Genomic DNA, 17638 nt, shown 5'->3' with positions numbered 1-17638 from the left:
TCCCCACTGCCACCCCCAACCACAGTATCTTCTGCATAGCCGTGGGATGGACAGAGGAGGCGAGAGATGAGTGGGGAGTGGGTGTGAGGAAGGGGCCTGGCAAGGGCAAGGTGACAAAGGCTTAGAAGAGTGTGGGAGGAGGACGGCCGGCAACAGGAAGCAGGGTCTCTCTGGCTGGCACCGGGTCAGGCGTGATTGAGTGTAGGGAAGGCAGTACTGTGTAGGAAGCTGAGCACTGAACAATTTGCTGTGTGGCCTTGGGCAAATCACCTCCCCTCTCTGGGCCTCGGTTTACTCAACTACAGCATAAGCAGCTGAACTTCGGGACCTCGAAGGCCCTCTCAGTTGTGGCATGCTATAACTAAGCTTGTGTCAAAGTTGACAACTGGGCAGACACAAGGCGGGGTCCAGGGCAGGGGGTTCGTAGAGAGTGGGAGGTACTCACCTCTGACCTCCAGGCGTGCCTCGCACTGCCGAGCGCCATATTCGTTAACCGCCTTGCAAGTGTAGAAGCCGGCGTCGCCCCGCTCAGCGGCCAGGATCCGAAGCTGGCAAAGCCCACCCTCTGCCTCCTCGGCGAAGCGCCGCTGGTCTGGGCGCACGGGCTGACGGTTTCTCAGCCTGTCAGAGGGGCTAGAACTCAGTCCCTGGGCCCAAGGTCCTGACCTGCAGGAGTGGGGAAGTGGGGCTGCAGAGCCAAGCAGGCCTCCCCTCCCTCCACATCATTTGTCCACTCCTCAGACCTACCCCGCTGACTGTGGGCACCCCTCACCCCTGGGTTACGGGGCTAGCTTTTCACCCTGACTCTGCCATCCCACCCGCTCCGGGAACTTCCAGCCTCCTCTGCCCACCTGGCTCTCTCCCCTCTTGGAACCCAACTGCACTTAGAGCAGCACCAAAGCTATTCAGATCTTAACAATTCTCAGATTTCATGTTTTGTTTTTATTTATTTTAAGGGACAGATAGCTTTCCCGCTTCCCAAAAGGACTACGAATGTTAAAAGATCGCACTGGGGACTGGATAATCAATTAAAAATGAAAAACAGAACCCAAACCAACAGAAAGCTAAGTGAACTGAGTAATCAAATGGCACCTGGGATGAAGCACTGCGGCTGAGGCCCGAGTTTAACTCTGGACTCTGGCAGCTCAGACACAAATTGTTGTGTGTCGGCCTAGCACAGGGCCGAGCGCAGAACAGGCCTCAAAAATCACCCTATTGGGGCTTCCCTGGTGGCGGGGTGGTTGAGAGTCCGCCTGCCGATGCAGGGGACGCGGGTTCGTGCCCCCCGCATGCCGCGGAGCGGCTGGGCCCGTGAGCCATGGCCGCTGAGCCTGCGCGTCTGGACCCCGTGCTCCTCAACGGGAGAGGCCACAACAGTGAGGGGCCCGCGTACCGCAAAAAAAAAAAAAAAAAATCACCCTATTAATAGTCAGAGGATGGGTGTTGAGGTGGGAATGGCAGGGGACAGGCTTCTTCAGGAGTGAGATGACTCCTGGCTAGTCATGCCAAGCAGACAGACAGGAGACCATGTGTTACCCAAACCCCTCCCCAGGGGGGAAGCCCTGAATGAGCGTGAACACCAGGCAAGGGGCAGCGGCATGTTGTGGGTAGCGGCGCCACTGCACCTGGGATGAGGCCCCCCAGGGCAGGTCACTGGAAGTCCACAGAGGGTCCACTGCCCTCCACCCAAAGCCAGGCTTCACAGGGCCCAGCCTGCAGCGGGGGAAGCTGGCAGATGGTGGTCAGTGACTGCTACTCACCAGGAGACCACGGGCTTGGGCTCGCCCTGCACGCGGATGCTCATGGTGACATCTTGGCCTTCTCTTACTGACTGGTCCATAAGTGAGACCTGAAAGGGGACCCCAGAGTGTCCGGTGAGACAAGGCCCAGCTTTGGCTCCTAGGGGCAGGGAGATCTGGGACAGAGGCCCCTTCCACACCAGTCTAAGGCTGGCTCTGGATAAGAAGGGTTAATGGGACCAGGCTCCAGGCCTTGCTGGAGCCTGGTGTGGCCCCAAGACCAAGGGGCCACACAAAGGAATAGGGGCACCCAGAGATCTGGCGGCTGGCCTCAGGGATCTGACCTTGAAGGTGGGGGGCGCCTTGGAGCCAGTGTCGGAGGAATGGCGGTTCTGGCCAGGACTAAGCTTCATGGTGGGGGCTCGGGGCCAGGTCTCCCCGGGCTCTGGGAACTCCTCTGGGGGGCTCAGGTACTCCTCGTCAGAGGTGATGGGGCTGCTGAAAGGGGATGTGGACCCGCCTGGAGGAGAGACACAGGAGAGGTAGTGGCGTAGAGATGCCAGGGGAGAAAGGGGGGCAGGGAGACAGAACTGGATGGAACAGCCTGGGGTCAAGGTCCTGATAAGGTCTGCAATGTCCCAGAACCCAGAAGCTCAGGCAGCTCCCACAGGCCAGCCCTACCCTGACTTCACTTCCCCGGGGTTCCTACTCACTCGCTGAGTAACCTTGCCCAGGTGCTTCCTGTCCCTGAGCCCCTGACTCGTGCTCTGCCACAGACTCTCCCAACCCTGACCCTGATCCTCCTGAGTGGGGGAACCATAGGGAACAGCCTGGGGCAAAGGATTCAGGCACCAGAGGGGCAGTTCCTGGGCCCTGTGGGAGACCTGGCATTCCCCTGGAGCAGGGAACCCACATTCCCGGCACAGAACTGCAGGCTCCCAATGCAGGCGGTTCACGTCTCTGGACCCCAGAGCGGCACAACCAGGACACCTGTTTCTCGGGTGAGCCGGGCCTGGTGCAGAGGAACACACACCTCAGACAAGCCCTATCCTGACCTCAGTGCCAGGGCCAATGAGGCGGCACTGTCCAGCCAGCCCTTCCCCCGCTCCCTTCTCAGCTTCCTGCCCCAGATACCCCAGGGACACCTGTTGGCCCCATCCCTACAGCAGAGCCCCCAGAACTCTCAGGGGCTGGGAAAGCAGAGTTTGACTCATCCACAGAGAAGGGCGGCTCAGCCTGGGGAAGAGGAGGGGGCACCAGCGTGGCTTTGGGGGAAGGGTGTCCCCAGAGCCCTGATGCCCTCCCCTGCAACTGGCCAGGGGCCCAGCCTCACTGAGCTGGCTCCTATCCGACTGCCAAATACAGACATGAATCTGCCGCAGCCCCCTGGCCCCTCCTCCTGACCCTCCACCCCAAGCCCCTCTGGCTATGCCAGGGGCAGGGCTGCACCCCAACTCACCCTGAGACTCTGCACGCGGACCCCAGCCTGCGCTTGCCCCGAAGGCTCTGTCCTGGCACCAGGCCCTCCGGCTGCCTGCCCCCAGCCCACCCCCGGCCGGCCGCCTCCCCAGGGAGCAGGAGCCCAGCCTGCCCAGCCCCACTCACTCTGCTGAGGCTCTGCACGAGGTCCTGGGGGAGGGGAAGGAGCCTGAGGAGGGGGAAGGAGGAGGTGAGGGCTGGCCAGGCCGGGACAGGCTGGGTGGCAGGCAGGCAGCTGGCTGGGGAGGTGGTGTCTGCCGAGACCACAGGCAGCCTGGGCCCTGGAGTGGAGGGGGAGGGGAGGGGAGGGGCAGAGCAGCCCGCTGTATTTAGCCACCCTGCTCACTCCCAAGCAGCGGGATCTGCCTTTTCTCTCCTTACAGCTCCTGGACCCTGACACACAAAGCCCCCTCAGTGGCACCTCCACTCAAAGGACGGGGGCCTCAGTCCCCAGGGGAAGACGGGGGTGGCACTTCACTGCAGCAGCCAACATGCTCGCACTGACCCATTTGTTTTGATGTGCCCACCGGAGGAGGTACTGACGGCAAATGGCCCCTGTGGTGCCCCATTCCCTGACCAAATTGCCAAGATCCCTGATGCTGGAATCCACACCAACAATCCTCAAATACTCCAGCGCCGGGCCATACCCAGTCTTCTCTGGTGCTAAGAATCAGAGAGCTGTTCGGCCTCCTTCCCAGAGATGCTGGCCCCTCAACTTGAGGGGCCCGGAATCCCACCTCTGCCTCCCCGTTCCTGCCATGGCAGGTTCCGCCCAGCAGCCCCCCGGGTTCCTGGGTCTGCACCCAACCCCCCTCCTACGGGCTCTACCAGGGACCTGTTGGCAACGGTCCCTCACCCCGTCAGCCCCACCAGAGCCAACAGTCAGGAGGATGGAGGCTGCTCCCCTCAGTGACCCCTCACAACTAGCACCCATTGGGACTTGGTGGCGACGGGGCTTGGAGAAAGAGCAGCAGAGCAGGGGAGCCGCAGAGGAGAGGTCACGTGGCCTTCTCTCCCTCCTATCACCCGTGCCCCAGAGCCACATTCCCAAGCTGTGACCCGTGTTTCCCAACATTCCCAGTGAAGAAGGGTGGGGGCGGGGGCAGGGGCGGGGCACCATTCAGGTTGGCTGTCCTGACATGAGGGTGGAAAGGGAAGTCAGGATGGCACTTGATGAGCCTCTGCTCCGGGCTGGGCCACTAGCTAATGCTGAGATCACCGGCATGGTCCCTGGAGGAAGGCACTCCCTCCCCCTCTGGGGTCACTTCCAGGTTGCACGGCACTGAAGCAGCTCAAGGGCCCAGGGAGGGACTGCGGAGATTAGAGCTGGATGGTCTGGGTTTGCAGGGAGCCAGAGACCCCTGGTGGTGTCTGAGGGAATAGCACCCTAGGGGCATCAGGGGACCTAGTGATCCAGGAGTCCTCAAGCCCCTTAGAGAGGGGAACTGTCAGAGCAGCCCAGGCAGGACGCTCAGGCTCCAAAGGAATCAGAACTAGGCCTCTTCAAAACAAAGCAGTGGCCCCTCACCCCTCTGTACCCCCAAAACTGCAAGAACAAGGAGGCTGATCAAGGATTTGTCTCCAGCTCACAAAGCCTCTGCGGCTCCACACCAGGCCCTGGTGCCACCCGACTTTTCACTGGCCCCACTGCCAAAACCATCTCTGTCCCTATATCCCGGCCCTGCTCCACCCACAAGCCTGGCTCTCACTGTGGGAAACACAGTTACACCAGCCAGGGAGACAGCAGCAGGTGCCCCCCAAATCTAAGATGCACATATGCCCGCCATGTGCTGCCCCTACACACTCTGTGCCCTTGCCTCGCCTTTCAACACTGCTTCCAGGTCAGATCCATTTAATGAAAATAATGGCATTGGGGAGCCCACAAGTTGGGAAGCCCTTCATCTCCAGACCAGTGCATCTCAACCTCCCCTAAGGTGTCCCCAGGATGGATACAGTCACAGCCACCTACGTGAAAGGCGTCACACAGGGCCCTCTACATCAGGGTTTCTCAGAGTCGTCCCTGAACCACCCACATCAGGACTACCTGGGAGCCTGTTTAAACTATAAATTTCTGGGCCTTACTCTGACCTGAAGAAACACGGAAAATTTGTTAAAAGGCACCCAGGGTGACTCTTATGCACACAAGAGTTTAGGGAACCCTGGGACCCTCATGGGAGGAGGACAGCCCAAAGAGGTAGCATCACGAAGTCTCACCTCACTCGGCTAACAATCTTCAAGGCCGGGCTCCGAACCTCGGAGGCCTCGCTCCACAGCCCATATGCTTTGCACTGCACCACCTGGCCTCCCACCTGGCGCAAGGTCCCTGACTCACGGCAGTGCTGTTGAGGGTTCACCTGGCACCAGAATCGTGTGCAGTGCTCCTTAAATCACAGCTCGCTGGGCCCCAGCCCCAGAGTTTCTGATCCAGCAGGTCTGGCTGGAGCTGATATCACGGATCTCTAACACATTCCCAAGGTGCTGATGACACTCCTGATCTGGGGACCACGCTTTGAGGACCACTACTCTGCGGTCTCCTCTGCCATCCCCACCTCCACTCGCAGGCAGATCCTCGCTACCCTTTGCAGATGCAGGTCCCGCCCAGCCTCTGCATGTGACCCAGGTTTGTCCAGGGCCTTGTGAAAGTCTCTACCCCCACTGCCACCTCACACTCAGCCCCTGAGGTCCACTCAGCCCCTGACTGTCCAGGAGGGCCTCAGGTATGGCCGGAAGGGCTGACAGTGGTGAAGGCACAGTGAGGTCCTCAGGAACCTTCTGGCTGGTTGGAATGACAAAGCAGATACACACACGACTACACCAGCAAGCACGAATAAGGTGGCAAGAGAGGGGCAGATAGGGGCCAGCCAAATACAGAGAGCAGGACATTGCTTTTGGCTCAGGGAAGACGGGAAAACTGATGGAAGGGTGGTATTAGAATTAAGAGTTTGGTTTAAGCAGGAAAAAGCAGGTTTCCTGGCAGAGGAAACCACTGGAGCAAATGCTCAAAGGCAGAAAGCGCGTGCAGAGAACCGTAGCTCAACCTTCTGGCTCAGAACTGGATAAACAAGAAAGAAAGAAGTGGGACAGGGCAGTGTTGGAGCAGGTGCCTCCAGCCACCCTTGGGTCATCCTCAGGTCCAGGTGGTCAAGGCCAGGAGTGTGGCCTTCACTCTGAAGGCAAAGGGGAGCTCCGTGAGGTTTCTGAGGAAGGAATAACATGCTGGAGGTTCACAGCACGTACATAAAAGGTCTGGCTGTTCACCGCCAGCTCTCCACACGCACCGTCTCAGGATCTCTATATATGTCTGCTGTGCAATCCCACCATGGAAGTGAGGGAAAAGAATGCACAGGCTGGCCTGCAGCTGGGAATTTCCGCAGGTGCTGCCCTGAGTATCTCCCCTTGGAAAAGGAGAAGGGCTGTGCTGAGAACGTTTCCGGTTTGGCTCAAAATGGACAACGAAGCGGAGGGAATTTCACCTGGGCAGCCTGACCTAACCATGGAAGTGGTTAACTCCTTACGTGTGTTACTTGAGGTTGCTGCATGTTTAGATAAATTGGCACCCATGGTAGATTAGGTCCCCATTCTTCTTTTTTTTTTTTGGCCTTAACCACACGGCTTGCAGGATCTTAGTTCTCCGACCAGGGATGGAACCCAGGCCCTCAGCAGTGAAAGCGCTGAGTTCTAACCACTGGGATGCCAGGGAATTCCCCACCCTCATTCTTCTGACAGCTGTGCGTGAGGACCCCCATTCTGAGGTAACAGCCTTGGGGGAAGGCACCGATTGGGGCCGACCTGCTTCTGGTAGACAGGAGTGGGGAGGGAGGGCTGAGTCGGGTCAAGGGACCACACTGGTTTCTTAGATGCTGTCCAAACCCCCATCAGGGATGGACAAAAGGGCCGTGTGGCATTTCAAGATCCTCTCCATGGGCAGTCACTGCCTTCCCAAGGGAAAACCTGTAATTCTGCAGCTGCCGGCCAAGACCAGGGCCAGGAAAAGAGGGGGGCAGATGTTGGTGCCGTGATTTCTTCTTCCTTTCCTTTTGTATTCATGACCTCCAATAAACCACCTCTTTTCTGTTATGGTGGTGTTGGTCCTATAGGTGGGACCAGAATGAGCTTTGTTAAGCCTTATCCTCTGGCCAAAATGTCCTTAGCTAAATCATTAGCCCCACAGAGCCTCACAAATCTTATCAAGGAGGTAGCCCAGGAGTTACAATGACCCTTGCTTTGTAGATGAGAACAGGGTGGCCAGCTGAGGGGAAGTATAGAAGCCAAGGTCTCAGCTGGAAAATTCTAGAACCTTGGGCTCAAATACATGAGACCTGTGCCTGAGGGGAGGACTGAAGGCAGCAGGATGGAGGCCCAGGTGCACGAATCCCCTATATTCCCCCTACTCCTGACCAGAGCCTGCGGCGGGGGTGAGCCGAGCGTGGGCACACCAGGCACTCGGGGAAACAAAGCAGGACCAGAGCCACGGGGAAGGTGGGGACTCGGAGAGGAGCCCTCCCCCAGGCTGACCCACCCCCCACCCCTAGAGGGCATCGATAGTCTCTGCCTCTCCACCCCCTGCCCCAGGAGCTCATGCTCACAATTCTACCTGAACCCTGAACCCTTTCAGAGTAGTGGGAAAGGGGATGGTACAGCACAGTAGTTAGGAGGACAGGTTTGGGAGACCCAGGGACAGGCCTTCATTTCATGACCCGGCCTCCCAGTGGCCTCTGCTCCTAGAGCTGAGCACCCCAACAGGGTAGCCACTAGCTTCCTTAGACTATCTCAGTGCACTTTAACTAAAATAAAACGGACAAGTCAGCTCTTCAGTCACACTAGCCGCACTTCATGTGCTCAACGGCCGGCCACATGTAGCTAGGGGCCACCCTTTTAGTGCACGTGAAAACATTTCTATCATCGGTTCTATGATTAGTGATGCTCTGGAGTAATTTGCTAAAGCTTTCCAAGTCTCAGCTTCCTCATCTGTAACATGGGCATGATAATAGAGGCTACCTCCCAGTGGGGGATTAAATGTGATAACCCAATCAACACAGGGCCTGATACACACGAAGCGTGCAATAAATGCTAAGGAGTCATGTTATCTTATTCTGCCAACCATACTAAGTTTACCTGCTTCACAGGTGACTATTTCCAACACCCTAAATCACCTATTGCTTCTAACACTCTTAGGCAGATTATAGATGCTCAGTAAAGGCTGCTGGCCTTGTGCCGACTCTGTCACTTTATGCTTTCACCTTCCCATCTGTAAAATGGTAATATTACTACCTGAGATGTCCCTCTCCAAGCGGTATATATGGTGCGGTGCAGCTCAAGTAAGGGAAGAAATGTGAAAGGGTTTGGAAAGAAGTATCTGGCACAAGAAACCGCTTAGAGAGATGTAGCACTCGGCACCCGACTGGTGCTCAGTTAAGGCTTGTGTGATGGATGCGGGCAGCACTGAGAATGCTTAGCTTCGGTTAAGCTCACCTCCCACACTCCCCAACCCGCCGCCCCAATCCACACACCCCCTTTGGGATCATGACCATGGTCTCCGCAGAGTTTACCAGTGGGATGGAGCAGGCTGGGAGGGAGCCAGGGCTGGGGTGGGTCTGTCAGAGGCAGTGAAGACAGACCCTGCCCCCCACATCGCAGCACCCAGGGAACTACCTCTTCAGTTCTCCCTGTCCCCGAAGCTCCCAACCAGGAACTGAGATCTGTGGGATCTCAAAAGCTTGTCCTGTTGAGGGGGGGAACCCCAAGAGGGCACTGGGAAGCCAGCCCCCGTTAGCAGGGGGTGCCGTGAGGAGCAAGAAAGGGAGGTGGTTCCATGAGGCCTCTTCCCACAAGACGCTATACACTCCCTCCCCCAACCCGCTCCGCTCCCAGCCACGGGCGCCCCGGCGCACACACACCCTTCCCTTGCTCCGCCCCCTCACTCCCTACAGACTCCAGGCCTGGGACCCCCTCCCTTGCCAAATGTCTGTGCCACCCACTGGTTCCGCCCATTTCTGCTGCTCTCTGGGTCCACTGGCCCCCCGTCCAGCTGCTCTGGACCAAACAGTGCCTTGTAGGGTAAGAAAATCTGCTTTTTCCACGACAGCCAAATCTAGACTCACAGGCCTGCCCCTCAAGCCCTGGGGCCCTCCAGCCAGCCTGACTTACGGAAGCTGTTCCCTGGCTGCAACGCCTGGTACAGCTGACTACCGTGATGAAGCTTTCTGGCTCCGCAGGGTGGAGGAGGCACAGAGATGCTGTGATCGGCTGAAGACCCAGGGACTGGGAAATATGGAGGGACTGCAGGCCTGGCAAAGGCAGGGGAGGAGTCCCCAAGGCACAGACAGTCTGAAGAAAGGGCAGAAGAGGAAGAGGCAGTTTCCCAGGAGCCTCGTGGAAACCCATGCTCCTGTGCACATCACCCCTTAATGACGCTAACAACTAACATTTGTCTACAGTTTTACAGTTCATAAAGCTCGTTCACACGTTTGCTTTCATTCGTAAGGACGGTATAATTATCTCTGGTCTACAAACGAGGAAATTGAAGTGCACGGAGCTTCGGGGTGGTGAATGCAGAACTCCCAGTCAAGTGCTGACAGCTGCCTTGCCCAAGCCTCCTTCCCAACCTTAAAAGGCTCCCAAATGGCCCCAAGCCAGTATTGGGGCAACCCGCCCACAACCCCATGCCAAATCTCAGCCCAAGCCAGGTATTGACCGGAGTCCTGGAGCCAGGTCGGAGCCACCTAAGGGGAGCTGGGAGCTGAGTCAGAAGGCAGATCCCAGAGGTGATGGAAGGACGGAAGCATGCAGTGGAGCAATGGGTATGATTCAGCGTGGCAGGAGGGGTGAGGAGAAGGAGAAAGCCTAACACATGGGCTCCTGGGAGGTGTACGTAAGCTGAGGAAGAGGGAGACCTGCAGTTCTGCAAAGCCAGACACGTGCGGCCCAAAGGATCTAATGCAGGACTGGGACTCAGGTCAGATGCCACCAAGAACTCCCTAATCGTGAAGGTGCTGAGGCCCCAGGACCACGGCAAATTGGGCTCTGTAATCTTGTCTCCTGCCGCACTGAGTGAAAGAAAGGAACAGAACAGTGCGTGCTGTTCCCTCTCCAGGCATGCCCGGCCCCACCCCCTGCATCTAATTCCCAGGCTCCTTCAGGGCTCTGATGTCTCTCGGTCCAGCATCTCACAACACTGACCGACCACTTGGCTGTTCTAGGCACTGGGTTCATCTGCCCTGCACTGTCCGCCAACCCAGGTCCTCTGATCTAAGTTCATTACCCAGTGATAATATCCTTAAGGGTTGAGTCTACGACTTTTCCTTCTGGAACACCCCCTACCCAGCCTCACCTATCCCCCCCACCACTCCCCGCCCAGGGCTAGCACCTTGTCAGGCCCAGCAACCTGAATGACTTGAACTGGCCATGCACACTGACACCAGTCCTCAACCTGAAAGAAAGTGGGCTTAAATCCAAAGGAAGTAGTCCGACACCACGAAAGGACTTTCATAAAAATAGAAAACGAGGCAGCCTCAGCCACTGCCACCTCCCGCAAGGCACTCTCAGCTGCACCTTCTTTAGGGCTCTGGGTTCAACAGAAGGAGAAAGGGAGTGGGGGAGGGTTGTGGTACTTAAAAGCATCTCTTTTTACTGCGGGGGTGGGGAGGGTGGCCCTTCTAGACAGGAAATGGCCTCAGAAGACTCCTGATGGCTTTTAAGCCTTTTGAGCTGGGAGATTCTTTTTCTCTGAGACTCAAGAATAATTTGCTTTCTCCACAGGACCCTGATCAGGGAAATGCCACGGGAGGATGGCATTTAGATGATGCTAAAGACAAATTTCAATGGCTTCATGAGTTGGCCCATCTGGCGTGTGCCTTGGGAATGTGGCCCCCGCCCTGAGGCCAGGGCCATTTAAAATGCTTCCACCAGAGCAGCCAACACATGAGAACAGACTGCACACTGGTTGAGAGCCCAAGCTCCAGGCTAGGAATGGGAAGGGTCACTGCTCACCCCACCCGGCCCCAGGGCCCGCGGGCTCCCTACCAGGTCTCACGGCCAACGCAGCAGCACAGCTGGCCTGGCCCAGCTCGTTGGTGGCAGTAGCGGTATAGCTCCCTGAGTCGGCTGCCCGGGCCTCGCGGAGCAGCAGGGTGTGCCGCTCGCCTTCGGCCCGAATGAGAAGGCGGCCATCACTGCGCAGCGAGGACCCATCCTTCTGCCAGGACACTGTGCGGAAGCAGCGGGGTAACTAGGTTGCTGTTGCCCAAAGGGGCCCACTGGGGCTCGCCCCACCCCACACAGAGCCCACGGCACTCCTCTCCCACCCTAGGGACACCCGAGGAATGCCCCTCAGTCACAGAAGCCCAGGCCTGCCCTTCCCTCTCTCAAGGGATTCTGGAAAAGCTCCCCTAACACACACACAGAGGAGCCCAGCCAGCCCCATGGAGCAGATGATCTCCCCCCTTCACCCACCCTACCCCGCCCTCTGAGGACTGGGGTGGGGGGCAGGGAGGGGGGATCTCCTCTCCCTCTCTCAATCTTAGCCTGGCCCCAGGCCTAGAGCTCACCTTGGGGTGGGGGGTTGGCAGTGACAATACATTTGAGCAGCACATCCGCCCCCGGGGCCACCACCGCATTCTGCAGGGGGATCTCAAAGGCTGGAGCCTCCAGGGGCTCCTCTCCAGCAGACACATAGGAGTCATCCGAAGACTCTGCCGGAGACATGGGTGACAGGGTAAGGGGACACGGTCCCTGTGGGGATGACTCAGGGGGAGAGGGGGCAAACCCAGAGAGAGAGGCTTCTAGAAGGCAAGGGTTAGGGAGCAAAGGGTCTCTCTCCTGAATGTCCTGAGACAGGAGAGAAAGGAAGACAGAAGGGAGTTCTTAAACAGGACAGGGCGGCCTGGACTCTACAATGGTTTGGCTGCTCAATTTAAGCCACAGTTAGAGTGCTGGTTTCTGGAGGAAGACAGGGACTGTGCTGTGTATGTCTTTACACAAATCAGTCATCAGGGATGGTGGATCAGGCCCTATGGAAGGTGCTCTCAGGGGCACAAGACTTCACAAGCTTCCAAACAGGCAGAAGACAAGCCAAGAGCAAACCAAGACTTGAGCAATGATGGTGTCACAGGGCAACACGTGGTGAACTATCAAACTAGTGATGCCACTGGATTCAAAAGGGGGAGTGACAGGTGGTTCCGGGAGCCATCTGAGAGGACTCATGAAGATCAGCTTAGATTGTGTTCGTTCATCAAACAGTAACACTGCACTTACTGCTTACTCTGTACAGGTACCAGGGACACAACAGGAAATAAGATGCAATCCCTGCTTACACGAAGCTTGTACACACAAAGAGATCATAAAACTCCACTGTTGTGGCTCTCTTTGGGTATTTTCTAATTCTGACATTCTATAAGCTAGATAAAGCACAGCGTATGTGGCCAAAAGAACAGTGAGGATCCCAATTACGCTGTTTTCTAGCTACATAACCTTGGGCAAATTAGATAATCTCTGTGCCTCAGTTTTATCTCTAAGATGGAGCTGATAAATAACACCCAGCATCTTGCAGAGCTGACATACAGATTAAAATAAAGTAACATCCCTAAGTGCCCAGTTAACACAATGCCTGGGACATGGCTGTGGATATGCAACGATGTGGCTAGCAGGATCATGAACAGATGCCTAATCATCTCTAAAGATTTTGAGACAGTAATACTAAAATGAAAATAACGTGATGAAAAAAAAAAAAACCAGGAGTGGTATAGGCACTGAAAGAGATACTGACAGGGCGTCCTAGGAGCAGGGGGTGGAGGTATCTGGTCTGAGAAAGCAGCTGAGGTGGGAGCAAGTCAAGGACGGCTTCCTCTGTCTCGCTCCAGGAGTGGCCCCAAGTTGATGTTCAGTTAGGCAGAGTTGGGGGCAGCGGGGGCATTCTGGCTATTGGCCACCACCCACAGGAAGACTGAGAGACAACACACAGTCAGCTCAGCCATGCAGGGACTCAAAGATGGGAGAGAGGAGGCTAGAAGGGAGGCTGGGTCAGATCTTAGTAGCTATGATGGGTCAGGACATGGTGCCGGGATGGGAAGGCAAATATTGAGAACTGGCTGGCCCAAAGCTCACCTGTAATAGGGACATGACCAATTATTTATTGAGAAGGGCTTCTGTCTCTTCCCCCACAGAGGGGTGGGGGGTAGAGGGGCTCCTTAGGTTCCCACAGTACCTACCCCCACCATTAGGTCCACCGTTAGGGCCACAAGGCCACTGGACTCAGTGGGCCTATAGCAAACATTGGGCACCAGGTCTCTACTCACACCTCGACTCCGCCCAGCCTCCATCAAAACACTCTCACACTCTGCGTCACCAGCGGGCAGGTTATACACAAGGGGCCTTCACAATCCTTCACTCAAACTCGAACCTCGGTCCATGCCTTCCCTGGGAAACCGCACCCTTGCAGCGGCCTAGCAGCCTCGCTCTTCCCAGACACGCTCCCACCCAGGTCTCAGCACCTCTTCTACCCTCCCCGAGGCCTTACCGAGCTCAGGCGAGGTGGGCCGGGCCCGGCGACCTCTGCCCTGGCTGCGAGTCCCTCGGCGGTCCCAGGGCCCCCAAGGGCCGTCCTCCTCCGGCCCTCTGCGCAGCCTCTTCTCGGCCTCAGGCCCCGCCCTGTTCTTCTCCAAGGTCTGGGGCACAGCAGCGCCCTCCTGGCCCGGCGTGGCCCAGGGCAGGAAGCGCACGGCCTGTGGCGGGGGCTCCCGCTTCCGACCCGGGGGCGCTTTCGTCCTGGTCTCGGGGAGATCGGCGGCCGGGGACGGCACGGGGCTCCTGCACTCCTGGATGGCTCTGCCCCGGGTCAGCGGGAACTGGTCCCGGCGCCTAACCTCCTGCTGCGGGCCTTCCGCCGGCTCCGTCCTGCCCGCTGGCCCGCGGCTCCGGGGCCTCCCTGGCTCATCCCCGGGCTTCCCCGCGACATTGGGAGGGGGCGGCTGGTCGGCGGCGGGGCTCAAGGCCCGCGGGGTCTTGGGGGTGGAGGGCTGGGAAAAGAGCGGGGGCTCGCCGGGCTCTCGAGGGGACGGAGCGCGCTGCAACGTGGCGCGCAGGGACTTGTGCGAGCGTACCAGCTCCTCCCGCGACGCGGAGCGGCGGATGCGGCCCAGCTCCTGGGCGAAGCGCAGCTCGAGGTCAGAGGCCCGGCTGCGCTGCCGCGTGCGCTCGTCCAGGGAGGCCGCCTTCTGCCGGAACAGGCGTCGCTGCTCGGCCACGCTGCCCGACGGCGCTCGCAGCTCCTCCTGCGAGGCCCCGGGCGTGCCCCACGGCCCGCCGCCCTCGGACTTGGGCTGCTCTAGCGAGCGGGCCTTGCGCAGGGGCACCCAGGGCCGCAGGGGCGCCGGCGGTGAGTCGCTGCGCTCCAGGCTGCGCCGGCGTTCCTCGAAGAACTGCAGCTTGTCCAGGATGCGGGAGCCGGCGCGCACCAGCCTCGGCGAGCGGCCCAGCGCCGACTGGCGGCCCGAGGCCTCGCTCAGGGGCGTCTGGGGCCGGGACTCCGCTGTGCCCGCTAGCGAGGGCCCCGAAGACTTGGACTTTTTCCCTCGCTTCTCTTCGGCGGTGGCGTCCTCGGGCGGCACCGGCTCCCGGGTGCGCCGGTGGGGCGGGTGAGGGGGGGCTGGGGGCTGGGCTCCGGGTCCCGGTGGGGGCCGCTTACCCACCCGAGGGGACGGTGGGCGCAGCAGCGCGGATTTGGAGGGAGGCGGGAGGGCCGGGCGATGGTGCGCCGGTGGGGCGGTGGAGGGGGGGCGGGGGGCTGGGCTCCGGGTCCCGGTGGGGGCCGCTTACCCACCCGAGGGGACGGTGGGCGCAGCAGCGCGGATTTGGAGGGAGGCGGGAGGGCCGGGCGATGGGGGGCTTCGCTGGCCGGCTGAGGCTGAAGGTCAGGCTCCTCCCTGTGCAATCCGCTCTGAGGGAGACTGCTGCAGGACCAAGACGAAGAGGGGCAGAAGATTCAGGGGGCCTCCCCTCCTAGACCTTCAGGTCGGGACAGGAATCGGGCGGTGGGCATGCTGGGAAGGCTTGGGGGTGACATGGGCCAGCCCCTCCCCCCGCAAGAGGAAGGCACAGCCAGAGCAGGTGCTGGGGAGAGGCTGGCAGCTTTGGCACCGGAAGATTGGGCTGGTGGCTGGGTCCAGGTACAGACTCAGTCCCAGGGGCTCTGGCCAGCCCCCTCCCCCCAGCCCCAGAAGCTGGGAAACAGCAGAAACAGAACTGAGTGGTGGGAGAGAAAAGAATGAGGCTGCTTAGGACCCGAAGGATGAAGTGGTGAGGGAAGGCCAGAGGGCTGGATGGGGAGGGGCCCTCTCAGGAATGCAGCCTCCCACTCATTCCTGCCCCCAGCTGGCCCCCACAGCCCTGCCCATCCTCAGCAGGACATACCCCCTTCACCGTGCCCCCGGAAGAACAGGCATAAGCTTTCCAGGAGCAATGCCCTTATCCCTGAGACTGCCTAGCACCTCCTCAGACCTGAGCCCCTCAGCAGTGCTAACAGCAGGTGGCAGGCAGTTGGGGTCCCTGGAGTGGGAAACCCAGGTTCCTGTTCCCTTTGATAAATCTGCCCCCAGTACAGGGCTTTGACTTTGTCCTGTCCCTGGGAAAGTTATCTTGAGTCCTTGGAAACCCCCCTAAGAAACACAGAAACTCCCCAGAGGGGTATGCTCCGAAATAACGCAGCTCCTGAATAACTATTGCGTGGCCCTGAACAGTGGGTGTGGGAGAAGAGGAGGAGGGAAGGAGCTGGTCAGCCCAGAGTGCCCCTCTCACCTTCAGAGGTTTGATGCCCAAGAGCTGGGCTTCAGTTTCCCCCATCTGGACTCTTAGGGGCACATCAAGTATAGAAATTAGCAAGAAAAGGAATCTGAGATATTAGCGTCATACCTAACACATAAGAGACAGCTTAATAAAAACTTACGGGGACTTCCCTGGTGGTGCAGTGGTTAAGAATCCACCTGCCAATGCAGGGGGCACGGGTTCGAGCCCTGGTCCGGGAAGGTCCCACATGCCGCGGAGCAACTAAGCCTGTGCACCACAACTACTGAGCCTGTGCTCTAGAGCCTGCGAGTCACAACTACTGAAGCCCGCGCACCTTGAGCCCGTGCTCCACAACAAGAGAAGCCACCGCAATGAGAATCCCGCGCACTGCAACGAAGACTAGCCCCCACTCGCCGCCGACTAGAGAAAGGCCGCGCGCAGCAACGAAGACCCAACGCAGCCAAAAATAAATAAATAAATTTATAAAACAAACAAACAAAAAAACTTATGAAGTGGCTCACTGAGTACTTATCATGTGTCAGGCATGTACTGAATGCTTAAAATGCATTGAGTCATTTAATCCTTACAACAGTCCTTTGCGATAGGACTGTTATTATCTTCATTTACAGATGAAGAAACTGAGGCTTAAAGAGGTGAAGTTCCTTACTAAGGTGACACAGCTAGTAAATGGTTGGTGCTAGGTTGAAACCCAGGTAGTGTGGCTTCTAAGCCCTTGTTCCCTGCAAAATGGGATTTGGGGGGCACAAAGGGAGGAGAAATAGTATGGTACTGGCCAAGAGCAGAAGTTCTAGGGATGCCCGAGTGTCAGGATGTTTTAAACTACCCGGGTCAGCCACCTACACTGCAGACCTCACCTCTGATGGGGGGTGGGGATGCAATCCAGAGTGCCCTAGGGAGCAGAACCTCAGCCAGCCACCTCCAGGGAGGCAGAGTCTACTCTGGGGGAGGGACAACAAAGTCCCTTAGGAATGGCCTCTGGGAACTGGGTGAGGCATGGAGAGAAATTGGGGACAGCAGAGGAGGCCTCTTGCCGGCAGTTTCGAGCTCTAGGCCAGCCTCTGTACCACAGATATCACTAAGGAAATGGGTTCCTCCGAAGTTGCCATAGCAACTCCAGGCTCAGGCTGGGGCCTGGCAAAGAAAGGCAGGGAAGGAAAAGGCAAGTCCAGGGCACGGGAGCGCCTGGCTAATGCCAACCAGATAAAGCAAGGGCGCCTCCCCTGCGCCTGCCCGGGACCTCTCCCCTGCCTACCACTAGCAACCTCAGCCAGGCTCACAAAGGCCTCCCCCCACCAGGCCCTTTCTTTCTCCTCCCTGATGGTACCTCCCCCCCACACCCATACCCGTCACGAATCAGGCCCCCCGTCAGCTCCCCAAATGCCCCCTAATACCTCTCTCATCCGCCACTCCCCTCTTCTACCACAGCACTGCCTCCTGTATGTGCCAGCCTCACATCTCCGAAGTGGCTCCAGCGCCTACTCCCAACACCTCTGCTCCTCACCACCGCCTACCAGGACAACCTTCAACCCCACCCTTGGGCGTCTCCCGCAAGATCCTCACGTGCTGCCAGCTCCATCACTCCAGCCCTCTGCCCCCACGCTAGGCCCCCCCACCGCCATTCC

General features: G+C 58.4%; 1 protein-coding gene across 4 annotated transcripts in view; it reads right to left on the bottom strand.

Annotated features, from left to right (window-relative positions):
• The window catches only part of SPEG (striated muscle enriched protein kinase), a 51130-nt gene that overhangs the window by 28654 nt on the left and 4838 nt on the right, over positions 1 to 17638 (bottom strand). For 2 of the 4 annotated variants that reach the window (XM_055090117.1, XM_055090109.1), the window contains exons 4-10: positions 14992 to 15163; positions 13732 to 14866; positions 11765 to 11908; positions 11241 to 11423; positions 2084 to 2259; positions 1761 to 1849; positions 446 to 621 (exon numbers count right to left, since the gene is read on the bottom strand). In XM_055090117.1, coding sequence (XP_054946092.1) covers positions 446 to 621; positions 1761 to 1849; positions 2084 to 2259; positions 11241 to 11423; positions 11765 to 11908; positions 13732 to 14866; positions 14992 to 15163 — 2075 coding nt within the window. Of the gene's footprint in view, positions 1 to 445; positions 622 to 1760; positions 1850 to 2083; positions 2260 to 2623; positions 2689 to 9365; positions 9546 to 11240; positions 11424 to 11764; positions 11909 to 13731; positions 14867 to 14991; positions 15164 to 17638 lie in introns of those variants that run through there. The other 2 variants (XM_028481978.2, XM_028481996.2) reach the window with 2 other exon arrangements.

This window comes from Physeter macrocephalus, chromosome 2, assembly GCF_002837175.3.
Source record: "Physeter macrocephalus isolate SW-GA chromosome 2, ASM283717v5, whole genome shotgun sequence".
Classification (NCBI taxonomy): domain Eukaryota; kingdom Metazoa; phylum Chordata; class Mammalia; order Artiodactyla; family Physeteridae; genus Physeter; species Physeter macrocephalus.
The sequence above is the reverse complement of the archived record's forward strand: the minus strand, read 5'-3'. Positions and strand labels throughout refer to the sequence as shown.